The 27,459-nt window shown below is 47.4% G+C and overlaps 1 protein-coding gene across 1 annotated transcript; it reads right to left on the reverse strand.

Moving 5' to 3' along the window:
• Positions 1-677: 677 nt before the first annotated feature.
• On the reverse strand, positions 678-27,374 carry eif2ak4 (eukaryotic translation initiation factor 2 alpha kinase 4). Its single transcript, XM_064326476.1, has 39 exons — positions 27,039-27,374; positions 26,482-26,597; positions 25,925-26,027; positions 24,886-25,059; positions 24,710-24,790; positions 24,177-24,319; positions 23,964-24,079; positions 21,904-22,061; positions 20,929-21,464; positions 20,361-20,476; positions 19,970-20,124; positions 19,251-19,675; positions 18,796-18,868; positions 18,621-18,710; positions 18,420-18,542; positions 17,368-17,472; positions 16,748-16,811; positions 15,820-15,899; positions 15,470-15,571; positions 15,324-15,374; positions 14,870-15,106; positions 14,501-14,576; positions 13,916-14,037; positions 13,665-13,714; positions 13,405-13,573; positions 13,043-13,159; positions 12,604-12,669; positions 12,010-12,180; positions 11,560-11,694; positions 11,331-11,438; positions 10,863-10,991; positions 8,176-8,262; positions 7,333-7,445; positions 7,167-7,225; positions 5,533-5,636; positions 4,879-4,947; positions 3,620-3,664; positions 2,989-3,104; positions 678-1,113 (listed from the first exon to the last, which is right to left on the reverse strand). Exons 1-39 carry the CDS (start codon positions 27,165-27,167, stop codon positions 1,056-1,058), a joined length of 4,971 nt encoding a protein of 1,656 aa, XP_064182546.1. The 5' UTR covers positions 27,168-27,374; the 3' UTR covers positions 678-1,055.
• Between the last annotated feature and the right edge of the window lie 85 nt (positions 27,375-27,459).

Raw genomic sequence — 27,459 nt, forward strand, 5'->3', positions numbered from 1 at the left:
TTTGAAGTGAGTTTAACTGATGACATCATTTTGGATTCAAGCTGCCAAGCATCTTATAGGAGACCTGTCTATCTCATTGTGAATAGTGAGCTCCTAAAACATTTAAGCAGATAGACTGCTGTGAGAGGACTTCACTCTCACTGTGGTTCAGTGAAGTCCCAGAGCCTAAGAAATGGCTTTGTAACCCTTTCCAGACTGATATATTCCAACGACTTTTGATCTTTAGTTTTGTTCTCTTCTGGATTTTGCATTTATCATGGCATAGTGTGCTTGTAGAAACTTTGTGATGACTACTTCACTCCGATGTTAAGGTTCGATGAGTGAGGTTTAGGTTCAACAGGGCTGGCTGCAATCAAGCCTGGCTGTGTCCAATCAGTTGAATCTTATTATTAATTAAATTTGGGTAATTCATTGATTAATTGGGTAACTAAGGGGCCAAATCCTTTTTCACATGGGTGATACGGGAGTTTAAAAACATTTTCATTAAATAAGTAATTTAGCTGGGGCAGACACAAGCATGTCCAGGCAGAAAACTGGTGATGAAAAAAATGGAGCCAGACTGATACCTAGAGACTGGGTCTTACCTGCTTGCAACTCCACTGACCGATACCTTTAGACTTCATCATGAAAACTGTGTGTTTTGTCATTTAATCAGTAAAGACATCAGTCACAGCAAGTGAAAATAAATGATTTAATGAAATATCACATTAATTTATCACTTTTTTTATTATAAAACTAGCCTCTTGCGTAAAACAATACTTTGCCCCATTGCAGCCAATCATTTCCCCCCCCCACCCACACAACTTGAGTAAACCGTTCACAAAGCAGACAGAACAATGGGAATGTGTTTCTTCCAGTTCTGATGAGCGGTAATGATGTGAAATGGAAGGGTAAAGCTAACTGAAATGACCTTAACGGCCAAACTGAAGGTGCTCTCACAATTCAAAATGTTGTAGTTCTTCCTCTGGGCTCAGGTATACTTTCATTCACATGCAACTCCACACTGCATTAAAACAAGCAGCGAGATAAGGAGACACTGGATATTGTCTTCAGGCTCAGAGAAGAATCTTGTAGTAATCATCCTTGTAGCTGTATAATACAACTACTGCCACCCTGCAATGATAGTGGGGAAAAACATTAATGTCAAAACAGTGCTTTTGGCATTGTTCCTTACCTTCAGGTAAAAACTACCAACAAAACATACAATTGAACAATTCAGTGGCATTTAAATTTACATTAACTTGATGCCAACCGTCTCTGCTGTGCTTGCCCGAAGTGGACGGGCTTGTCTACAGTCACATGAAGCTTCACTTCCAACAAATGAGCTGTAGAACTGCTGTGTCCCTTATCGGCAATTTATACCAAAATTTGGGGTCAGAATGGACTGATTAAATTCCAGGACTACTAGGATTCAATCAGACAGGAAAACATGGGAAAAGAAATGTGTTCCAATATAAGCAGATCACATTTAAGCAATTTTAATGACCATGTTAAATTCTAGATTAAAATTTCACACCTTAAATTTAGAAGACAAAGAACCAAGACATTTGGTAGCTATGATAAATACCGTCCCACCACACCATAATTACTATGTAATCACATCTACTTGTTGTGCCAAATCACAGTCTCAGGTCTGCCAGTGTTTTAATCTTTATTGCTGCCAACTGTACTTTTCTTACAGCACACTGCATGCATTATGCTGTTACAGTAAGCATCTAGTGCACACACAGCTGGAGCAGACACATGGTAATCCATTACACTCTTCTGTGGCATTTCCCATAAAAACTTCAACCACAATCTGGTCGCTTCTCGCACAAGCCCTTTCATTTCCCAAGAGTAGTGAAATGATTATGCACTTACATTGTGAAATACTAACAATGTATACCTCTGACCAGCCGTTCGACTCTATTGTATTGTATTCTAACCAAACTTCTGAGGAATAACTAATGATTTCTGTAAAATATGAAGGTCTCAATCAAAATGTCTAAGAACCCTGAGAGAGGGGAAAGCCCTGCAGGAACATCAGTGTGTCACAGGTCGCGACAACATTCAGCAGTGTGAACACCAGGGTGCAGGCAGACCTCTTAGGTAGACTGGTCTAGGTGCTGCTGACTGTCAGCCTCTCATGTGGGGCCTGCCTGTGCCCAATATCTAGCCCTCAGCCTGAGGTACATAAAAAAACACACACACACACACACACACACACACACATAAAATCCACCCTGAATACACCCATTGTTAAAGAGTCCAAATAAAGTTAATTGCCTGCAAACATGGTTTCTCAGCAATAACAAGATGCGTGTATGAGAGGCAAATTAAAACCAACTGCTTTCATCAGGGGCTCTGTGTGCATGACTTTCCATTCATTTGCTGCCGACTGTTCAAAGTAGTTCTGAACGCCTCTGGACCTCCGTTTTCCAGAGTCCAGCAACGTGGTTCAATTTTCTCTGGGCTAAGAGTGGAGGGAACGGGATTGGCAGGAGTCAATCCTACCTCGTATTAAATGGGCTGCTCTAAGGGCAACGCAAGCGGCGGGGTTTACGAGCCCGCGTAAGCGTGAGGTGCGTATTGGGTGGCACAGAGCCACCAACCTGCCGCTCACAAGACCCGGCGGCCAGGGATGGAAACGCCACGGGCAGGCGAACGGTAACGCCGGCCTCTCCCCCCCCAGCTCAACTGAAACCTGCTCGAGCCACAGAGGGCGGGGGAGTTCAGCGTGATGGCAGCTCGGCAGACCCGCAGTGCTTTTTTAACAGTGGGATTTCCACAAGGCGTGAGGCGGTTTCTGCGGCGGACGCTGGCTGCAAAACCAGACCCGCCTCAAACGCCAGTTTAACATGTTCTGCGGTTCACTTAAAAGTTTCACGATTTTTTAAAATAATATGGGGGAGAAACCTGAGTTAAGCGCCAGGGACGAGGGAAGCGAGGAATCGTGGGGCGGCCCCAAGAACGCGCCGCAGAGAAACGGCCGTTCCAGAGAGTACTAACCTTTTGACGATTTTGAAGCGGTGGACTTCGTCGCAGATGGACTTCAAGTAACGCTGCTTTGGTAGGCGCGACAGCAAGTGCTTCACGCTGATGTTAAACTGCTCTTCTCCGTCAAACTGCGGAAAAAAAACGGCAGAGGGGCCCGCGTTTTAGGCGGGACATTTAACAGAGGCGCTTCGACAGACGGGGTGCGCCGTCACAGGGGTGAACTGTGTCAAACTCTGCGAACAAAGGGCTTCCTACATCTGCAGTACATGGAAGTGGAGAACATCCTGTATATATAGCCTGCTGACAGAGACTGTAGCTTGGTTTAAAAATATTCAAGCTTACACTTGCATGTCATTTGTAATAACCTTCCTTTATTTCCTGAGGGCCTGGGGTTATTTGGTATTTCTTGGCAATGGGTTCATGAACAGGTGATTACCTCTGATGGAAGCAGACTCATAGACCACAGGAAGTTTGGGACTCCATTTCCTGTCTCCCCAGACACACCCCCTCTATCACCCCCCCCCCGCCCCCTCCCCACCCCAACACAGCATGCTATCTTCCTTCGAGGCCCCCTCTCAATTCTCCAGTGAGGTATGCATTATTTACTTTGGAAAGTTCATAATAAATAAAGCACGGCACAAACCTCCAATGACAGGAAGTTGATGAGGGTTTCCTTTGGCAGGTCAACCTGAAAAAAGAACAACAAAATAAGGAATTCATCGGATGCCTGGCTGGAAGGAACAATGGAATCTCTGCTCACAGGAATCTCAGTGGAAACTTTTGTTTACATTAAGCAAGTTTCCATAGGAAGTTTTCTGCATAATTTACAGATGATGAGCATTCACTGTCTGGGAAAATACTAACTAATATTAGCCTAACATCCATTTTTTGGCTCACTGAAGTGGAAACAATTAGTTCAGCCCAAGCGGACCCAAGGTGCATTGCACGCTATTCAAATTCATTTAGAACACTTGTAATGGTCCACTGGCAATGGAAACCACTTTGAACAGGATAATGAAATGCCAAATGTCATAGGTACTTTGTTCCCCAATGAAACCCAGTGATGAGTCAGGAGCTGATGACAGATTTGCCTGTCCTTCCTTCATTTCCCAATCGTTTAATGTCACTTCACACGGGAAAGAGAAGAATTGTACAGGATGTGCAAATTGGCAGTTTGATTTTCCACATATGAGGTACGTTTCCCTTTATTGAAACGGGTGAACGCTATTAACAGCGAGCAAGGGAGTGACTGACACACTATTACGCTAAATATATTAGACAGCTTGACCTTCCACTTTCAAGTTTAGGGAAACATTTGTCCCAAGGATAAACTGGCTCATGGCTTAACATTTGTAAACATTAATGCATTTCCCAGAACACGTGTCCATAATGGATGCTGCTCCACCAGGAATGCTGAATGGAAAAAAGCTCGCTGGATAACATTGCTTCTGTATTAACGGTGATCCTGTTTGTTATGATTTAGTAATTAGTGGCAGCACCAGACCATGGCAGAATTAAAAAATCTCTTCTATCCAAGAAACTCGGAAAAATCTTAATCCGCACATGTAATAACAAATGCGTGCTGGAGAATGTAGTTACCTAAAAATAATGGTCTATCATTTACTCCTCGTACTTAAATCAAAATTGAACTGCAAACAATCTAAATATGTAAGTAATTTACTTCCAAATGACAGCCTCCTTCTTTTCTCTGTTTATTGTTCTTTTGCAACTGGAATCACTTTTTAGCCATTTGACTCACAGAGGGAGTTCAAATTCCCACTACACTGGGGGCTGCCAAAAATTTATAAGAAAAAACAAGTTTACAAGATCAACTAATGTCCCTATTCAATGACTTCACAGATGAACACGGGGAAACACACATGATAAATGCAAAGAACTTACAGCTAATACTTCTATGTCGTTGCTCTTGTTCTGCAGATTGCTACCGAGGTTCTGCAGTCTGGTTTGTATCTGTTCAAAGAAAGAGAGAAGAGTAATTACGGCCATGATCGCAATGACAGCATGAGGGATACAAAATCCATTTTCGCACGCCACGCGGTTTAACAACAAGCCGTGGAGGGGAGATTAAACGCTGTGCGTGAGGGATCTCGTGGGTTCTCAGAAATGCGAACACACGAATGAGACTGAACCAAGCTCTCGTTGTGAAGGGGATTAGGTGGCCGGGGCATAGGTGACATTTTTGCATAGAGTTAATGAGTCAAATGAGTCAAAGTGTCAAATAATGGAATCGCTCCAGGTACCCAAACTGGGTTAATGTCATACAGTAGAGGCAGAGACCCTCTGGGTGTTCGATACCAGGAGCAATGCACTGCTAGATGCTCTCTAGACTCTAGGGAAAATGAACTAAATGGACCGAATAGCTTGTTTGTGTCACATCAACAGTCATTCTTATTTAAGTGGAAAGGGCAAGATCCACAAGAGGCCAGTGGGGGCCAGTGGGGGCCAGTGAGATCGCTGTCCTGTCCAGAGCTTCTTGACCCAGTCGAGCCGCACGCTCCCTTCAACTGGCGTGGAAGAGAAGCCCCGCCCACGCACCTGCGTCTCGTATCGCCGCCTCGCGCTGGCGGACACCTTGTCCGGCGTGATGAGGTTCACGTTCATGCTCATGGCTGCGTTGCACCCGTGTGGTTCGGACGACCCTGGAGAACGACAAAGCAGTGCTCCCTCAACAGAGCAACCACATCTGTATCTCACACAGTATTTACAGCAAAGCAACACTCTCCCACATCCACATCTCACACTGTATTCTCAACAGAGCAATACTCTCCCACATCTCCATCTCACACTGTATTCTCAACAGAGCAATACTCTGTCACATCTCCATCTCACACTGTATTCTCAACAGAGCAATACTCTCCCACATCTCCATCTCACACTGTATTCTCAACAGAGCAATACTCTCCCACATCTCCATCTCACACTGTTAGTCTCTCAAACCAGACCGAGCAATATCTCCCACTCTCCCACATACTCCACTCCACACCACTGTATTCTCAACAGAGCAATACTCTGTCACATTAGTATCTCACACTATATTCTCAACAGAGCAATACTCTCCCACATCTCCATCTCACACTGTATTCTCAACAGAGCAATACTCTGTCACATTAGTATCTCACACTGTATTCTCAACAAAGCAATACTCTCCCACATTTGTATCTGACACTGTATTTTCAACAAAAAAAGTTTCAATCTCACACTGTATTCTCAACAGAGCAATGTTCTGCCACATCTGTATCTTGCACTGTTTTCCAAACACCCAGTGGAAAAGGCAGGAAATCTTCTCTCACAGGCGACGGGCTTTTAAAGGCCCGCTGTTCAGGTCCGCTGATCTAGAACTGTCGCGACTCTCTGAAGCGTGCTCTGCGGCTTTAGCATCGCTCCGGCTAACACAAACAACGAGCCGCAGCAAGGCGGCGTATTCGCAGAGGCGAGCGCGAAACTTCACGCGAGCTCCAATCGCTTTTCTACCAGAACGCTTCGTCATTATTCCACTAATGTCAGCAAAACACATCTCCGCCATCCGTCGACTCGAACGAAACCGAGGAGCGGGGAGGCGGGACTACGAGAAGCTGGGGATTAGCCCCCGTTCACGGCAGGAATTTCGGAGGGAACAAACTGAAACGGTACTGAAGCCTCTACGGGGAACACTTCCAGCTTATTCCTTCCATCTGCGATAGTGGCCCACGGAGAGCTTCCCGCAAGGCAGACGGCAGTTAAGAAAGCCCAGGTCATCTGAGTCTGATCATGACATCACATCCTGCCTGCCGGGGGCCTCCTGCTCACAACAAAAATAGAGTCGGGGACAGAGAGGGGGGAATCTCTGACGGGAGAGTGCAGGGATTCATTCCCGCACGGCACACTCGTGTGGGTATCGAGACAAGACACTCAAGCTGAGTGTTTATATAGGCTGCACAGTATGCAAAGCCTAGCACCCAAGTGCCCCAGAATGAGGTTGTCAGCAAAGCAAATAAACAAGCTGCCTTTCACTAGCCGCTGGACTCGTATTACAAAAGCACAGGATTTGTGGCTTCTGGGACCTTACGGACAGACTTGTGCAACTCAGCGATACGTCAGGCGTCTTACTTTTCCATACATCCAGTCGAGGGACAGATTGCGTTCAGAACAAGGCCGCTGTTCTGCCGCGGAGTCGTTTCGTTTTACAGTACCTGAGGTAACCAGGAGTGATCCCTTGGGATTCTGAAGCGAAATGTTTTCAGACATCTCCCTGTTAGAGTAAGCACATAACAGAAATTAAAGGGTGATGCCGTTCGGTCCTGAGGCATTGCGTATGCATTCACAGCAAGCTGAAAGCACACTGAGAGGCCCCTGCACCTGCAGTTCCGTTCTTCGCTGAATTTGGTCCGGCACTTCTGAATAATGTGATCCACCAGGTCCGTTTCCGGAATCCGCTTCTCCGACTGCCTGTCCTTTTCGAAAGACTTGACCTGACAAACAATAAAAAAATCAACCCAGAGGAGAAACAGTCTACAATGTCCTTCATTGAAAGGGCATGGAGGTCTTGCTCCCTTATGACAGTGATTTAAAACATGTCTGAATGGATCAGTTACTTGAAAAGGACACTATGGAGAGTGTATGATTCGATGTACCGGCCAGACCTATTATAAGGTCCTTACAGGACACATCAACTTTTCCTACGCTATATTCTTTCATGCGTAACCCTGTGCCTTTCCAATATATTTATTAAATAATAAAACTACGAGCTACAAAATATTATTACTATAATTTTTTTTTGGCATGCCGTTTTGCTGCTTTGTGCGAAACAAGCCTGATTGCTGAGCTCAGTGATACTTTCCCACGGAGAAAGGAGCTGTCAGTATATCTCTGTCAGAAACGCTGGAGCCATCCAGTACTTCTCACAGAACAAAAACGGTGAAAACAAGCCCCGTTCCAAACACGTTTCGCACAGACTGGATTCTTAGAAAACAACGTCGAAGGACTCGGGCCAATCTGCTCTCCATCATTTGCATTCCGGGCGGCTGAGAGGCGGTGCCAAGTCGTGAACGGTTCGAAAAACAATAGCAAAAAGTTTCGCTGGCAAAACCTGAAAAGCAAAAGGAGGGGAAGAAAACGAGCGGCGGGGCTGATTTTTTGGCACGGTCTGGCTCCTCAGAGCGAGTTCTCTTTTTCATCGAACCCCGCGGCGGGAGGCCTCACCTTAATGTGGTTCCCTTCTTTATCGGAGACCAGCGCCACGCAGGGGATGCCAGCCTGCCGGCAGTGCTCCAGCACCGTTTCCTGAGACTGGAGACAAGACCGACAGCACGCTCGGGTGAGGCGAGGAGACAGAACCCTGCTCTCATGCTCTTCAGCGCAAATGATTCTCAGGGTGCGCCATTTTGTTTTGTTCTGGACAGGCACCCGCTTTCTCTCTACGGTCCGGGGACTGAGCTGAGGGTCGCTCAGTTCAGTATAAGATGCGGCGAACGTTTCAACGATGAGCCACCTCTTCAGGCTGCCTCCCATCCTTCCCCCCCGTAATGACTAACTGGGTGTAACTAGCAGCTGTTATAGGGATTAGGTGATGCGCCAGTCTTACGACTATTGTATTTTATTTATTTTTTTCCATAGATTGCGTGTTGCGTCCTAGTATATTAACCCCGGTCATGAACTCGGACCGTCTCTTCTAGGTTCGTACTGTCCTTTATGTATACACTTTGTTTACTCGTCTGGTAAGAGCCTGCCAAATGCCTGTAATGTAAAATGACTCATCAACCTAAACTCATTTTAACCACAAACCATCCCTCTTCTGACACTACTATAAGTCACAAATCAAGCGGTGATCCCAAATGACTTACATATTATCTCAACAGCACTCAATTTCCCCTCCGTAATACACCGAATCCGTGGAAAAACCGCTGCCTGCCACAAAGTCTGTACACAGAGGACCTCTGGATTACAACATACACACTCACTGGTGGGACCTATGAACCGGCTCAGAGTACAGTACGTGCCGTATGGTCCAGAGGAAAAGGCTTCTTTCAGCTCTCGGTTTCTGCAGCTTGATTAAAGCGGGACTCAGCCGCAGGTCCAACACCGGCAGCAGTGTAACCGCTAACAAGGAGCCAGAAATTGGGCCTTTATAGTGTCAGAAGCTGGAAGCACAACACTGGATTCAAGTCATCGCCGTTTATCGGCATTAACGCACAAAAACGCAAGCAGGGGCCGCCTTCGACTACATCAACAAACCGTACCAAAAGCAGAGAACTCCTGAATTTCACACACAGATAACTGCAAGTGAGAAAAAGAACAAAGATACCCCTGTGCTGAGGCATTAAGGTTGAAAAACGAAATTCATGCCAGAGAAACAGCTCTGCAGTTGTACCATAAATTCCAGTGGAACAGCGTGGAATTTGCATGCCCAGGCTCTACTCTAGCAAGCTCACCTAAACCTTTCACCATCCAGGTTCTCGCTCACCCGTGTCTGTGAGTTCACATCCAGTTACTCGAATCAAATACTGTGGGGAGTGGGGAGCTTGGCTAAAACAAAAAATAACCTAATAGATCACTTTGGTTCCAAAACAGTCCCCGTCAGCCAGCCAGTCATGACCACCATCGTGAGTGCATGATGGGAGAATACCTGAGCGCGGAGCAGCTTTGTGCCACATGTCCAAAAGGGGTCAACATATGGAAACGGTAGACCCTATCTGGGCCGCAAAAGCTAAAAGACTGGAACCGTCTCCAGGGTCCGAACCGCTAACTGGAGAAATGAAACACGAAAGCGATGCGCACGCACAGCGTTAGCAACGGGGTCGCGGGCGCCAGGGCCTTAAACATAAACACTCCCCCTCAGCCGTCTCGCTGCTCTCACCAGCGGCCCCTGGACACGTAACTGGCCAGCGTGCTAATAGCGTGGCGCTAAAAGCCGTTAGGCTGAAACCGCTGCGACTCAAACTCGCTCTGTTCTAACTGAGGGAGATGTAACCTGGAACAAAAACAGCTCCCCCACTGTCGACTCTGGGGGATAAGAGTTGGGCAATCCGCAGGGCCCGGGCCTGAGTCACTCTGACAAAGAGAGAGAGCGAGAGAGAGAGAGAGAGCGGGGGCGAGAAAGCAAGAAAGAGAGGACACAGAAAATGAAGAGGAAGAGAAGAGAGGGAATGAATGAGTAACATAAGTACAGAGGGAGGGGAGAGCGGGGAGAGGGAAAAGGACAGAAAATGAGATACAGAATGAGAGAGAGAGAATGAGACAGAAACAGAGAGAATGAGAGAGAGAGAGAGAGAGAGAGAGAGAGAGAGAGAGTGAGAGAAAGAGAGAGAGGCCTCTGAAAGGAGAGCTGAGAGCTGAGAGCTGTGCCAGGCTGTGGGAGAGAGCACAGCAGTGACGCACGGACCCTCAGCTGCGACCAGGCCCTAACATAAACATGAAGAATGTGACAGAGGCATGGCACCTGGAGGAAAGAGTGAGACAATTACACTGACTGCGAAAAAAAGGCTTTCAGCACTGGGAAAAAAACCCCATCTAGAAATTCAGCAATAACCTCAGAAATTATTACAGATAAATCAAATATAATGACATACGGCGCCAGAACTGCCCAAGTTAACTGTACTTTAGCAACGTACTTTTCAGAAAAACAAATCTCTCACCAAGCAAACATTACGACGATCTTATATTCAATATAGCCAAAATACTTTTGCGTACGATTACACAATATCATTTACTATAGTGATATTCCTATAAATACACACATCACAACTCCGTAAGCTATTTTTAAGCTTCGGTTAGAAATAAGCCTAGTCATATAAAAACACTATTTCCAGGAACTGAAATATAGCTGTTGCCCTCTGTTGGCAGAAAGCAGTCACTGCACTTCCTGTCCCGTGAACACTGAGAGCTCTGACCTGCGAAACATCGTAGATGATCTCAGAGGCAACTCCGGCGTTCCAAAGCTTCAGGATGACGTTGATGGCTCGGCTCATCGAGGTCTGGCCCACAGGGACCACCAGCACGTCGCAGGAGCCTACCACAGGCTGGGCACAAGTCACAGAATCAACGGGGAGCAACGTCGCGCAGTCAAGCCCTACCATCTCCACACACTCCCCTCAACATGAGATTTACACAGTCCCATTGCTAAAGAGATTTCGATCTCAATGGGGTTTTCCTGGTTAAATAAAGGTCATAAAAAAATTTTTAAAACCATGCACAAAAATATATAAAAACTTGTTTCCAGAGCACAAATATTCATCATGTAATGGCTCATTTTTTGTGCCAGACAAAGTCTCTAGGCTCATGAACCATACAGAAATGTACTCGCAGAAAGCCGTGTCAGGCTAGTTTCTCAGAATGAGGCAGCCATGACGTGGACTCACCGGTTCCTCCATGTTGGCCAGGGCAGCGCAGATCTTGTCCAGAGCTACGCTGGCGCCCACCGCAGAGGGCACCGGCGCCGACGACGCTGGTCCCCGAAACTCCAGGATCTAAAGAGAGCGCCAGAAAGCGTGTCAGAGCGCCGCGCCGCAAACCGGGGATGTTCGCCGGATGCGAGAGAGAGAGAGAGAGAGAGAGAGAGAGAGAGAGAAGCGTCTGACTCCGGCTCACCAGGTGGTCGTAGCGTCCTCCGGCAGCCACGATGTCCGGCACGGTGCGGTGGCGGCGCCGGACGAAGGCGACGAACTGGAAGATGACCCCCGAGTGGTGCTGCACTTTGTAGATCAGGCCCAGGTTCACCACCACCTGCAGCGCACACAGCCACGCACACAGTCGCAGTCAGAGATGCGCAACATAACAGGACGCAGACGCAGAGGCACAGACACGCAGACACACACATTACATTACATTCATTTGGCAGACGTTTTTATCCAAAGCGACGTACAAAAAGTGCATTTCATGGTCATAGACAACTGCTAAACACAGGTTCAGTAAGGTACAATACTTATTTTGTACAGCTATTTCTAGCCAAACACACACACCGACTCACAGACACGTAGACATGCAGACACACAGACACGCAGACATCCAGACACGCAGACACGCGGCTCGAGTTCGTGCCTGCAACTTGACGCCCAGTTTCTTCAGCAAGCTGATGAGCTCCTCCAGGTCCTTCACTCCCTGCTTGGCCAGCTGGGTGACGATGGTCTTGGGTTTGGTCAGGGAGCTGAAGAGGGAGCTCAGATCACGCAGATCCCCCTTCTGCTCAATGAATTTGTACAGCGTCTGTAACTGAAAGGAGAGAGGAGAGACCGTCATACAGTGGGACTGGGGACATTCAAAGCCTACACAATACTGATGAGAGAGTGTGGCTTCAGCATACACACAAACCTAAGCGAAATTTAATACATACAAAACCAAGCTAAATTTTGTACATACAAACCCAAGCGAAATTTCATACATATAAAACCAAGCGAAATTTCATACATATGGTGAACCAGAGATACAAATCATATGAGAATGTGACATTTTATTGTTCTATACTAAAATTGTATTAACCTCACACATATACTACTGCATAGCATAAAGGCCCCAAGAGACAAAAAATCAATCAACCCCAGAATTGGAGGAGCCATCAGGGACTCGATCACATCATAGTGCTTTGCTGAGAAGAGCTGTTTTTGCCTGGTACATGCAAGGAGGGAAGATACTCACACTGTTGGTGGACAGTGACAAGTTGCAGAACTTGGCTTCAACCTCCCGTCGAGTCTGCTTCTCACTCTGGGAGAAAGAAACGCAGACGACAAACTGAACAAACACAGACGGGCCGGTATCTCGAACTGGCTTACAAACTATGAAAAATGATGGAAGAGGAAAATGTCCAACTTTGTAAAATATGGATTTGGGTTGGAGTGGGAATTGAGAGGTAGAGGATTAGCAATTCCCTACGGTCACAAATTTACTATAGTGGAGACCTCCCTTAAATAGCAGAAAGCACAAAGGAGTTGTCCTCACCCTAACTTCATGATCTCAGTCCCCCATAAAAAACCTCTTTCTTTGGTGGGAGGGAAAAGAAGAAAAAGGAAGCGCGAGGCCTGGCCCACACAGGCCGAACGTTTAAGTGCCGTTGGCATGGGGACGGAAGTGTCCTCACCATGGCGTCGCACAGGATGCTGGAGGCCTGGTGGAGCTTGTCCTCGGGGACCCCGCTGTGCAGCAGGATGGCCTTCAGCAGGCTGGTGTGGTTCAGGTAAATGCTGTAATTCCTTTCCTGTCGGCACCAGCGACCAGGCGTTAGCACGCGCGCTACAACAATAAACGCAGCAGCCGCAACGCGAGGCAGGCGGCGGGGAGCCCGTCGAATGAATGCCGTTCTGTGCAGGGTCATTGATTTGGGCCCCATGACTCAGAGGTTCTGAAAGCCCCTTAAAGGGAAGCTTAAACTGAGCAATCGAGAGTAAAGAACCATGCCCGATTTCGGCCTCCCGCGTCTGGCCCGTGGGTTCGGGAGAGTACCTGGAGGACGCTGAACTCCTGGATGATCTCAGAGATGGTGTAGATGGTCTCTGCGTCGGGGAGAAGGCTGTTGGTGACCGGGGTGACGATGTCGAAGGCGCATTCCAGCAGCTCCTTGGGGTGAGAGCGGTCCAGCCTCCTCGGACGGAACACCCGCTCGATGCTGTACCTACGCACAAGGAAACCCGCCGCCATTACGGCTCCGTACGCTCACAGACCTGCAGCATGTCACAGAGCAGCATGCGTCGCGCGACACTTACCTTTTCAGATTGGAAACGTTGTTTCTCGCCACGAATCTCGCAAACGCCAGCTGCAAGACAGGAGACGGGAAAATAAGCTGAAGCTAGACAGATCGGGGTCACTGAGCAGAGAGCACCCGGTGAAAGTAAGGTTACGATAAATCACTCAAAGGAAGTGGTTGTGCTATCGGCGGTTTCCTGGGGCAGACGTTACGACCGCACGTTCGTGCGGGGTTAACTAGCAGAGCGGCTACGACTTCCCGTTCCCTCACCCGGAGGTCGTAGGGCAGGCTGACCAGCATGCCGCTGTGGTCCATGAAACAGACCAGCTCGGAGCCTTCGTACAGCTTCCTGTTCTTGGGCATGAGGAGGGGAGTCTGCAGCCGCACCGCACCTGGGGCAGCAAGGCGCTCGTTACAACCACGCACACACGCTTACACGTGGGCGCGCACATGCAGCGCGCACATATATGCCCACACAAACAAATGCATGTACGCATTCACACACACACACACACAAACACACAAGCGTACATACATATATGCCCACACAAACAAATGCATGTACGCATTCACACACACACACACACACAGAAGCATACATACATATATGCCCACACAAACAAATGCATGTACGCGTTCACACACACACACACACACACAAACACACAAGCATACATACATATATGCCCACACAAATACACATAGTACACATTCACACACACACACACACACACACATCCATATGCACAAGTGTACATACATATATGCCCACATGAACAAATGCATGAACACACACACACACACACACACACATAAACTCAGAGGTCTTAAAAAAGAATCCACAGGATTGCTTACCGTGTTTTTTAAAGATCCTGGTTATGGTTTCATAAACATACTGCTGTAATTTGGCATTACTAGCATTAAAGCTTCCCTGAAAAAATAATACACAAATTAATTTGGATATGAGCTCAATACAACTTGCCAAATTAAAAACTTTAATCTGCCAGGCCTCCAATGCACATGAGAGAATATCCTCAGCTCCACAGTGACACCTACAGGGGAAATATATTTTTCCTGCACCAAGTTTTATTCAGGTGCCTCCCTCTCTGATGGCCTTAACTGTACAAGCCAGTCCCTGTCACAGATTTGTCCAGGAGGGGGCAGCAGTGTCAAGTGATTCGCCAGATAACAAAGCGCTAGCAGGTGCAGCACAGTGGCCGGTACCTTGTGCAAGTCAATGTCATAGGTGAAGTCCATGACCGGGGAGATGCTCTGGGAGAAGAGCTGGCTGACCATGGTGCGGTAGGCCTTGCCGTTGACGTTGGCCATGGTGTGCTGCAGGACCTCGTGCAGCTCCGACTCCTCCATCTGAGGGGGGGGCAGCAGCTCGCTCTTCAGCAGCTCCACCGCCGACGGCCGCAGGGCGGGGTCGTGGCTCAGCAGCCAGCGAATCACGTTCCTCTGGGGAAGTGCGGAGACAAGCGGGCGGTCAATGGCTGGAAGACTCAAGAGGCAGCAATTACCACATTGTATCGTGACACAACTGTGCGTGTACAACAGCAGTTCAGTTCTAAAAAGCACAAAAATTACCGACACGTTGTTGTCGGTCACTATCTATCACAAATTAATTTTTGTGGTCGCCAGATTTTCAAATTGAAGCGCAAAACATGACGATTACCAGTGTTCCACTTTCGTACTCAGCGAAGTCCTCTGGAAACTCAATGGCCTCCTGGAGGAACAACAGAACAGCACAGAGTTAAGTGTCATGACGTGCGCAATCAAACACAAGACCGTGCTCGGTTCCATTCAGGAGGAAGACCTGACCGTTCGCAGCTGGCTCAGGACAGAGATGCGCTCGGACGCGGTGGTCATGGGCCGGTAGGACATCTCAAACAGGATGATGCCCAGGCTGAACAGATCCACTTTCTGAGGGGGAGAGCGAGAACATGTACCATACGGAACGTCCAATCAAAATGACTGCAGCCACCTGCTTAATTAACAAATGCGTAACTCCATTTATATCTATTTTCCTTTCCGCATCTGGGACTGCTGTATTTGACATCCATTTCCGATGTAAAAAATCCCTTTCTGACATGTATGACAAATGCACAGGCCAACACATACAAACAAATTTCACTGTGAAACACCAGTATTGTTACATCAAACTATTTTACCTGATTGTACGTGGCCTTTGTGTTCCCTTGGACCTCCGGACTTACATACAAGGCAGTGCCAACCATGCCTGTCATGTTGTCTGTGTGGACAAAAGATGGTAGGATTACAATATGGAAGAGATGCTGAACTTAAATATAACCTCTTCATGTAACTTGTGTTTGGGACAGGGAACTCTATGTACTCAGGAAACTTTGGACACAGTGTTTGGGAAGGCTGCACACAGCAGACTGGTGCTTCTTTCCACTCCGCATTCCACCGGCTGAGCTGTGGAGTTATGGAGCATTACGCGAACGACCGATGTCAATGGGCAATTATTCACAGCCCAACAGGCCTCAAAGCCAATATAGCAGCAATGCCTCGCTGATCCAGACCACATTCTGGACTATGGAGCACATTGCCGTAATACGAAATGCCTCTGGTGGATATGTCATCTGACAGACTCATGAAAATAATAATCCCCCGTATAAAATAATCGGTATGAATTAAGTCAAACGAATAAGACATGTCTCTCTGTCCTGCCGTGCCTGATGGGATCTCGGATGGCAGGTAGCTCAGGGGACTCCCATAATGACCATCACGCAGCGGGAACGATAACAACGGCAAACGCGAAGAGCGTGGCTCCCAGGATTCAGCGATGCGAATTCCGCACGAAAACCAGGCCTCTGGAAAACTCATTTGCAAAGGGCCGGTCCACACGATTTATGGAAAACGAAGACAAACAGCCGATGCTCACTGAAGTTAAGCGCTTTTCAGAGCCTCGCTGGCAAAATATCTCGGATGAGGGAGCCCAAAGTCTTGACAAATTTGATACGCAACAGCATCCGAAAAAGCAGGTTTCAGCCAAATAGCAGCGAGTCAGACGGGGCCTGAGAAAGAGCAGGAGGAAACGTGCGGGAGGACAGCGACCGTGAATTTGTTTTTCATTACCCGTCGGGTCTGGTTTAGGCATCAGAGCCGAGCCGCTCTCCTCTATCTCCAGCTTCTCCGCAGCCTGTGGGACGGGAGAGAGGTGCACCTTTACCGCATCACTCTGTCAGTGTAGTAGAGCCACACGACATTATAACTGTGGTTTTTGTAAGGGTAATTTGAATAATTTCTTGTTTTTAAAAAAATCATATCTGATGCGGTAGTAAACGACCAAATGTAAGAGATAATTGGAAATGCTTCCGTGAAAAAAAACATCATCATTGATATCGATTGGGTGCTGATAAGACCATAAGCCAATCAGCAGAAAGGCCTTGCGGCTTCAGTGTGTGATTGAAAAGACACATCACATGATTACACAGAAGCTGTACAATCTTTCCGCTGACTGGCTGTCTTATCAACACAACATAGATATCAGCGATGATGTTATTCCCCCCAGAAGCATTCCTCATGGCCTCGGACATTTGGCTGTTTACCACCACAACAGATTTTAAAAAATGTAAAAAATCTTATATATACTTAAACAAATACGATAACATGTATCGTGCAGTCCTACTGTGCAGGTCAGCAGACCCATCTCACCCAACATCCACTCATGTTTGCAGCACACTGGACATGCGTACCACGTAAGCAGGATGGTCCGTGGCCAGGCCAAAGTCCCCGATCTTCACATGGTCCTGAGAGTCCAAGAATATGTTGACAGGCTTCAGGTCTCGGTGAATCATTCCCTATCGCAGGAAGAATTCAAAAGGAAATCAATGGCAGGAAGCTAACCGGAGACATGACTCAGAAAGTGCCTGCATCATACGCCATTGTTGGTGCCCTGTGTCGTTCTCTGACAAAGCGTCTGCTCGTTCTACCGGTAAACGCTTCCATCAGGAACACATTTAGGACTGAACTCTCAAAGGCGAGCTGATAGGAAATCCTTTGGTCAGTAGAGATCTGTCTATAATGCTCTTTAACGGTTCAAAAGAGCATATTGGCACAAAGACACTCAGACTGATTTCCCAAGGCTGAAGATTGGAACATGCTAAAAGAACAATCAACAGTCACATTTAATGGAAAAGTCAGATAAAAGGCAACACTCATGCGGTCTAAAAAATGGCGTGCCCGAGTTCTCCGTCACACTTCCTCTCTCACACGCACGCAAACACACGCTTATTCATGCTTATTTTCTTAAAAACATGTGCATGTTGTCATACCCAGAGGTTCTTTATGTTTGCCTTTTCTGTTTTTGTCCTACAACTTGGTCTCCTAAAACACGTGCCTTGATTTAGCCGTGCTAACATAACTGCACCAAAAAAACATAGTATTGTTCTGAGAATTCAAGGACACGGTAAGGAGTTTCCTTGAGACAAAAAAAAAAAAAAAGCATTAAGGACTGGACTTTGTATTATCCAGCTTGACAGCGATAATTCTGTGATGTGGAACATGCCCAGTATCCTGTCTCTGGACTGCAAAGCGTTGTCTCCCCGCTAGTTGAACATGACAGACACTGCCTCTGTCCAACCTCCTGTCTCCTCGATCTCCTCCATCTGTCCTCGCTAATTTCGAGTAGCCTCCGTTAGCCAAACGGCGGTTAGCACAAGGCGTAATCAGAGATTCCGAGCGCTAAGTCGCTGATTGCTAGCGCAGGCCTGACCGAAACGGAAGCGGGTTTCTCCCGCTAGCAGACCTGCTCGTGGATGTACGCCAGCCCGTCCAGGATCTCCCGAAACAGCCTCCAGAGGCGGCTGCGGTCCTGGTGCAGGCCCTGGTCGATCGTGTCCCTTAAAGTGCTTTTTTCGCAGTACTCCATCTGCGGGGAACAAGCCTCAGGTCAACAGACAGATCCGCGGCTAAGTCGGCTCAAGCGTTGCAGCGAAGCAGAGCTCACCTGTATGTACAGGTAGTGCGCTATGAGGAGGGGCTTCTCGGAGCTGGAGCTCTCTGTGGCGTCCGTCCCCGCCCTCTTGCTCTCCTCCGCCTGGAACAGCAGTGCACAGTCACTATCTGAGCTTGTTACCATGGAGAAGGACGGACACAACGCGGTAACCAACCGAAACGCCCACCTGGGAAAGGTTGTCTCGACTTTCATCCCCGTTGTCAAAAATGATGTCGCTCTCAGAATCAATGTTGCATGGGCTGGAAAAAAAACAGACCATAGACATACATGAAAACATACAAGTACACATACACAAATCACAGGCTAACACAAAATAAGTACTAAGTACAAACAAGTAATATTTGCCCTCTACCCAACTGGACCTCTACCTAAGTACACAAATCTGCAAACTGGTAACATAAAAACCTGAAGTCTAGTCACACTCCTAACTTAACTAAATTACGTAAACAAACATATACATAAATGAACATCCTGAAAAAAACTCAAATGATCCGACTCATCTAATTGCAGCATACTCAAACACTAAAATGTGCAGGAAGTACACAGAAAAATGGCAGCTTACAAAAACAAAATATTATAACAATCGATATAGCATTCTGATCCTGCAGGTGCAAGACTCACAGGAAGGAGGGGCAGAAGACGTCCTCCTCCTCTTCGTCGTCGTCGCTGGACTCCGGGTCGGCCCTGCTGCACTTGGCGCTGGAGGACCTCTCGATGGAGGTGCTCCACTCCACGGAGCTGGCCAGGGCGGGGGGAGGCGCGTTCGCCTCCACGTCGTCCTGCAGGCCCAGCTCGTCCAGCAGGGGGCGGCGGCACGGAAGGGACTTGTCCGGCGAGCTGGAGGGGGCGGAGCTGTCGCTGCTCGCCGAGCCCGCGGCGGGCGTCTCGAGCCTCTCGATCCAGGCGTTGTAGTAGCGCACGATATTCTCGTGGTTGAGCCGCGACAGCAGCGTCACCTCCCCTTTGATCCGCCGGAACTGCCTGCTGGCCGGGTTCACCTGGATCCTCTTCACCGCGTAATAACAGCCGTCCAAGTTGTTCTTGACCTGCGCAGAGGTGTAGGCAAAGCCAACAAACGTGACAGAGATTAAACCAGGGACACACAGTGTGCCGTTGATGCAAAGCACTATACAACTACTTGAGTGCTAACAGCTCCCCCTTGTGGAGAATTTTCAGCCTGCCAAACAAGAGTGAGTTCTGCGAGCTGTGTGAGTTGAGTGAATGAGTGAGTGAGTTGAATGGGATGAGTGAGTTGAGTGAGTTACAACCCAGGTCCATAACGTGCTTTGCATCAAACATAAAACCATAACAAACACAAGAACATGTGAAGAGCACGTTACCTTGATAACCGCTCCAAAAGCTCCCTTCCCCAGCAGCTGCAGCTCCTCAAACTCACTGTAGTAGCGGGACAACTGCTTCTGGATCTGGGTGCTAAAGGGAGCGTTAAGGATGTAACTGCGTGGAATGACGGTGGAGGCAAAGTCATCACCCACATCTGTGAAACGAGAGCAAACAGGATACTGCCTGAATCGCAGCCAAAACGGAAACCGCTTCTCCAGCTGGCTCCATGCACAGCATTTGGATATTGTCCTATTGACTAAGCTAGAAATGTTAACGCCAGAGGGTACATGGGAGTGGTGTGGGAGTCACGCCAGTCTTAAGTGGAACCACTGCAGGTCTGTGTGACTGTGTTGCTGGGTGTTAAAGAGGAACCACATTATGGGGACCCACCTTCCGGAGTATCCTCCTGGCACTGCGAGGGGGTCTTGGGGGCCGGAGGGTTGAGGAAGGCGTGGCCCAGGAGCTGCGCAGTGGTCCAGCGGTCAGCGTCGTGCAGGCACACGCACCTGAGGCACAGAGGACAACGCTGCACCACTGCGACGGAAACTTCATGACTGCACCAGTTATTCACGCCGCTGACGATCATCAGAGGCATTCCTGGCATGGCCCACGGGCGCCGATAATCCCCCCGTCACTCTGCACATTGCTAAACGGCAGCACTGGCACAAAAGCCTGCCCAGCCAAAAACTGGCACTGCCCAGTCCCTATTCGTATACAGTCACAGGCACAAAGGGGGAAAACACTACTTGCTTTTTAATGGGAAATCTCCATCTGGGTTGTACAGGCACATTGAGAAAAACAATGAATAATAAACTCAAAATTCATTTGCTCCTAATTGGCCAATGTAACACCAATGAAAAACCCATTAAAAGGAAAGAATAACAAAACACTACAAGTCAAGGCTCAAACGACGCATAAGCCAGCCGCCTCCTACGGAGGCCGAATCGGGCGCGGCTACCTGTTGAGGAAGTCCTGGAGGTCGGCGGGCAGGCTGCTGGGCACGGACACGGGGTACTCCTTTACCTCGCAGCCCTGGCTGAGGCCAAGCAGCAGCAGGCCCAGGCTCCACACGTCGCCCTTCTTCCCGGTCTTGACGGGCAGGGCGTCGTCGGAGAAGCGCACGTGCGCCTGCTCGAAGACGTCCTCCTTGCAGACGTCGGCCAGCCGCTTGGACAGGCTGTAGTCGGTGAGGCGCACGTTGCCCTCGGCGTCCAGCAGCACGCTGGAGGCCGACAGCTGCTTGTGCACCACCGAGTTGGCGTGGAGGTAGTCCAGCGCCGACAGCAGCTGGGCGGCCAGCTGGCGCAGGCGCTCCGGGGGTGTGGGCGTGGCCCGGGCCAGGCTCTGCGCCAGGCTGCAGCCGCCCACGTGCTCCACCAGCAGGTCCACCGCCAGGCAGTCCTCCTGCTCGCGGTGGCTCAGCGCCGTGTAGTGCACCAGGTGCGGGTGCTCCAGCTTCAGCAAGGAGTGCAGCTCGCACTCCACACCCTGGATCTGGGGATGCAAAAGCGGAGGAAGGGTGGTCACAGTGAATTATACCATTTCACTAGTGTTTGACCCAGGAGTAATAGTGTACATTAGGGTCATTTATAAACAGAAATGGCCTTAAATGGCCTTAATCTTTTAAAAAATTGAACTCATAAGAATCATATGACTGAATCAGCTGCTTAGAAAATCACTGGAACAAATCAAAATAAACATGAATATATCGGCTCAGTGAATAAAAATCACATGCATTTAAAAAGCCAACACCTTTGGATTATGGCTTTTAAGAGAGCAGTACAGTTTTCATGTTTTACTGTAAAAGACAGTGCAACATAATCCACTGCATTACAAAACATGATTGTGGGGAAACACGCTTATTTGTAAGTTCCACAGCAGCCAGCAAAGCACAGAATAGAACTGACTCTGTATTCATCTACACTTCATTCACCTGCTTTTTACACTTGTCGATTTTCTCCCTCTCCTGAGTGGTGAAGAACTTGCCCATCTTCTTGTTCCAGCAGAGGATCCACTCGTACACTACGACAAAGTCCCCGGTGGCGGCCTCAAACCCGTAATACACACTGCGGCCCAGCTTCTTGCTCTCACCTGACAGAACCACACACACTTCACTGACACAGAGGACTACGCTATCTGCTACACACTGGACCGAATCACAAGACTACATTTTTCATACCTTCTTACCTAAGTTTTACATGGATGTGAATACCCAACCCAGTGGTCATGATTTATGTGCATTTAAACACACTACAAACTAAGCCACTGCCCTCTCCATAAAATGAGCAGGGCTAATACCACAGGCATGACACAGTCCGTGATGCATCATTGGTGCCAATTAAGAACTAGACAGCTGCATTGGTGCACAGAGCCAGCTTACCTCCAGATTGGCACCAATGATACAGCCATTACAATCAGTTAAACTATATTTTAATAACCCTGAAAACCAGCAAAAGCCCACTGTGAGTCACAATCTGGCTCTAATGTCTGTGTTACACATAACTGCACAACTGTGAACCGCAAGGCCCTGGGTTGTATCCAAACCCATTCTTGTGATTTAGGAACTAAAGTTCTTTGCTGTCAGGCCTTTCAGGACTACAGTGGCAGAAGATAAGATAAAGCTCTAAATATAGACGCCAAATGGTTAAGTAGAATAGAAGCTGAAGTGCAGCTTGCTGTCTTTACTCTAGTGCTTAGCTCCCAGCAGCACCCTACGTATTCAAGCTCACTTTCAATGGTTTTTCCCTATCATTCTGTTTTTTGCTTATGCTTTCAACTGGCGCTGACAGTTTGTGTGTGCGATAAAGGATATTTTACATATTTACAGAAGTTTCTGACAACCTGCCATCTTAACAATGGCTGGTATAGGGGCATCAGGGCGTTTGCAGTCTAAAGCAAGAAAACAACCTTCACGTAACTCCAAAGCAGCTTATAACGGTATCTAAAATGTCCTTCCTTGCACACAAGAACTAACTGGGTCAGTCGAAAACATACAATAACATTCAATTATTTTGACAAATCGGAGAAGGTAAACTATCCCTTTAAGTACTGCACTACTGGCAAGCTTGCAGGAGGAAAAACACTGTGAACACACTTTAGCCACACTTTCATTATCAGAGCCATTCACTTAAAAGAAAGAGTGGGGTTCTAGGTAGGGTTTCCTTTTCATTTCGCAGAACCAATTCTGTCCACCACCAGGACGACCAATCAGGAGGTCACTTGGAGGTATGACCTCTGACCACTTGATAATGAGTTGACAGACAAGTACAAAGAGCATAACTGTGCTATTTAGCTTTGGGGAAGTGAAAATACTGCTTTTCGGTTTTGGCTATATTGAACGAATGTAAAGTACTTTCAATATGATAAACCAGCATTCACTGAGTTTTTCCAGAGATGGCAAAGGCATTTAATCAATCACAAAGAACAATCAGATATCCACAGTGGGGGCTAGACAGCATTGGCATCTATAACGTGAAAATACACTTTCGGTCATGTGTAGTGAATGACCACATTCAGACGAGCAAACTTTGCGCATATGTTCGTGCAGGCTAATGAGATTATATCTCAAACACAACCTAAATCCTGTTCAACCTGACAGCACAAATTTCTCCAAGAACAGGAAACCCTGACATTTACCCATAGACTGTCATCCACCTTCCAAAATAAATTGATACCTCTCACTCCACAACTGCATCCACGGTCTTGTTTTCTGCTTGCCCACACAAGATTTATTTTTATGGTACAGGAGCACAGTGCCAATTTTTCTGAGTACAAGTTAAAGACCTCTCTTCCCCATGTTCTTTTTCTACAGGAAAAGTAAATGAGTTGGGACTTTTAACCACCCAGCCTTTTGTGATATTGTATTTAACATTCCCCTACACTGCCAATTAATTATGCAAGGACGAAACACAAATTACACAACAGCAAAAATAGAAAATACGCAATAAAATATATTACAGCCACGAATAACAGCATTTCCCAGGGAGGACTTACCTATACATTTTCCTCTGTGTACGCTGATGTCACCCAAAGCACTGCTGGTAAAATGCAAGACCTCCATTGGCCGGGGGCTGTCATCATTGCTGCTGAAGGAGTGATGCGTGTCCCGCCTGGTGAAGAGGAAGCGGCACACAGCGGGATTAAGCACGGTACAGGATGGGCACGGCGGCGCGTACGGTCGTTACGGGCGGTGAGAAAGGGCCTCGCCTGTGCCGGCTGCTGGAGGTGGTCCGTCGGCGGTTGCCGCACCCTCTCTTGGCCTCCGCGGGTTCTGGCGCCGGCCCGCTGGAACAGGAGCTCCCCAGCACCGGGCTCTCTGAAGCAGGCTGGTTTGCACTCTCCAAGCGCTCCTGTTCAGTCACACAAAGCAGGGTTTTATCTAAACATTCAGGTTAATGCTACACTGTCTCCCAGTCACATGTAGAGAAGTCGCCAGGAAATATAAGAGGCTGTTTGGGCCATAATTCATTCTCTACCTTTTGCATAAACAAAGTATACCACGCACGCGCTTGTTAAGCGGTTGCACATTCATAGACATTGGAATACATGCACATTCACAGATATGCAAAATGCCCTCACACTCAGCACTGAAGACCTCAAACACACTCAGATGAATGCAAAATGCCCACACACTCACTACTGAAACACTTGCATTCATTTCTGTAATGCTCCGACTACTCAAAAAGTGAAGTGACATCCATTGCATACCACAAGACAGCACATTAGTACAATACAGGTACCTGTTTGGCTATTTCCTTCCTTTTCTTCTCCTCTCTCTTCTCATCTTCTCTTCTCTGGATCTCAGCCAAGATCTCATTTTGCTGGAGAGACGAAAGAGGTGAGGGGTTAGTGCGGCGGAGGCAGGGGAGTGGGCCGAGCACGGGGAGCGGGCAGAGCGGGTCGGGTCGGATCTTACCATCTGCTCCTCCAGCTGCCGCTGCTGGGCGATCTTCTGCTGCTGCTCCTGGGCCAGCTTCTCCTGCTGCCGCCGCTGGTTCTTCAGCATCTCCTCGTGGAAGGAGCGGGGCGGCGGCACGTTGTGCTCGCTCAGGAAGCCCTGCACGAAGTCGGCCAACTCGTAGATCATCACCTGGGGGAGCAGAGGCCGGTGGGGGAGCTCAGGTCACAGACACCACAGGGAGCCCCGCTTGCATTTTTACATCTGAAGTTTTACCCTTGAGAAAAGTCCATGCTCGCTTTCTGAGAGCTAAGGCCTGGTTCTTGCCCAATTTTGTTGCCACTGTAAAGCATCTATTGTGACAGTGTCTTGGGAAAAAGCGCTATACAAATAAAGTTGAATTAAACTGAATGAACTACGACCGATCAGCCTATTTGACGGTGGAACTCAGAAGTCTGAACCTGTGATTGAGAGATCAAATTACAATCTTAGTTGAGCAAATTATTCTGTCTAGAACAGTGGTTGCCAAACTCTGGATCAGGGGACATATTGGCGGGCTGTAGAAGGGGCTCAGGTGGCTCATGAACTATGTATGAAAAACCATTGAACAAAGGGTTTGTCTGAACCCAAATACATTATTCAGAAATGCACAGATAATGCGTTGAACATATAAATTGACCAGTGCTATTTGGAAGGTATCCAGAAGAGAAGACTAGCAGAAAAAGTGAGCATTAAACAAAAAATGAAAGAACAGTAATCAGTAGTGACCAATAAAGCATGCAAATGCAATAACACAATGAAAGATTAACATATTAAGTAGCAGGGCAAGTTCAACAGTTAGTTTAGACTGAAACAGGAAGTTTTGTAACCATGGTTCTAAATTACTCTGCAATTTCTCCACACAAATTAAAAGATGATAAAATGTGCTGGATAAAGCATCCACTCAATAAAAAGCCTGAATGAATACCTGCTCTGAAGAAGAATTAGCACCAAATTCACACAGTTCTACAGAAAAGCACACAGTAAGAATCTTGAGCTTCAAAGTGTTCAGGCTCACCTCACCACAACGGTCTGCAGCTAACTTGGTGAGCTCTGTCTGGAGGTTGTGAAGGTTATCATTGGAAAGACCTTTGGCATTCTTCAGTTCAAATTCTGGAGGCCTAAATCCCCAAAAGCAGAGGCAGTTATCATCACTATATTGGCACTACATAATATAGGTTGCATTCGATTGAACATGTCCTACCAAAGTATGGGTAAGAACTTGAGAGAACTGTCGAGGGTAAATGCAATATGTGAGACTACAGATGTAATACTCTTCTTCTAAATGCTCAGAACAACATAGGAACAAATGTAGTCCAGAGACCTGGGCTAGAAATAAATATATATGAATTAAAACAATTATCCAACCTGTTTAGATGTACTGAATTTGGTGAGACACGCACTGTGCATGTTTCAATCTAGTCCGATTTTGACAGGGAATATAGGTTATATCATCAATAACATAATGATCACCCACTGACGAAAGGTCTGTATTTCAGGTATATGGTATGCAAATTGTACTAGGAAAATGACCCATTTTGAGTAATACTTATGATTATAAAATAGGACACTCACACATCAGGATACGTAGGTGGGCACTTGACCTGTAAGTCCACCTTCACATAGCTTTCCTGTCCATTGCTTAGTCCCTTTGGACGCAGAGAAAGGTACACCTCGGGTGGCCTTTTTACCTGAGAATATATGTGACAACAACAATGCGCTTAATACAAGAACACGCCTTTCATCTACCTTGTCAGTTCCATGTACACCATTTGCGTCTGATTTTGCATGTTTCTTGCTTGGTTTGAAACAAGCTGCAACGAGGCTATGAAGGCGACACAGTATGGGCGTACTGACCAGCACAAACGAAAAGCCATGCCTATAGACCTAAACACGTAGTGGTAGTTTATCTGACAGGTCAAGCCAGAGAAGTGAAGCTTTGGTTCTAAAGAAGGACAAGCAATAGTATTACGATGATCTCAACCAGCGTGTCGTTATGTTGTTACAGAGTATGTATTTGTGGTTTTGGCGTAGCTAGCTATCGATACAACATACGGAACCAAGACATTTACCAGCCAGTTAGCAAGCTAGCTAAGTTAACTGACTAGTTATGACCATGGAAGTACAGCTACCTTCCATGGACGTTTCTTCCGAATATCCTCAAAATCGTCTCCAAAGATGGATGCAAGCGCTTCAAGTTCATTTTCTTGTTGAACAGTGTAGTCGTCCAGCTCATCTGCAACGCTTTGAAAAGAACTCATTCTGTTGCATGATACATATCACTCACGCACGCCCCTTTTCCATAACGGCGCCATCGTGACAATTCACAACTAACTCGCTATATATAAAACCGTTTAACTGCGATTAATAGCTTCATAGTGAAATTATGTCTCGCATCCGGCAGCAGGTACTGCGAACGAAAACTTCCACCTAAACTTCCGATATTAGCTAGTCACAACATGCAACTGCAAAACAGTTGAATACGCTGGCGCGTGGCAGTCGTCATGTCGCCGCAGACAAAACGTCATTACGTTTTCGAGCCTAAACAGTACG

This window comes from Anguilla rostrata, chromosome 1 (assembly GCF_018555375.3).
Source record: "Anguilla rostrata isolate EN2019 chromosome 1, ASM1855537v3, whole genome shotgun sequence".
In the NCBI taxonomy this organism is placed as follows: Eukaryota; Metazoa; Chordata; class Actinopteri; order Anguilliformes; family Anguillidae; genus Anguilla; species Anguilla rostrata.

Coding starts and splice junctions, on each gene's coding strand:
- eif2ak4 (XM_064326476.1), bottom strand. CDS start 27,167: ATGAGTTCTTTTCAAAGCGTTGCAGATGAGCTGGACGACTACACTGTT. Junction 14,038..14,500: donor CAGGATCTTTAAAAAACACG/GTAAGCAATCCT, acceptor TTGCTGCCCCAG/GTGCGGTGCGGCTGCAGACT. Junction 5,637..7,166: donor ATCACTCCTGGTTACCTCAG/GTACTGTAAAAC, acceptor GTCGTTCTCCAG/GGTCGTCCGAACCACACGGG.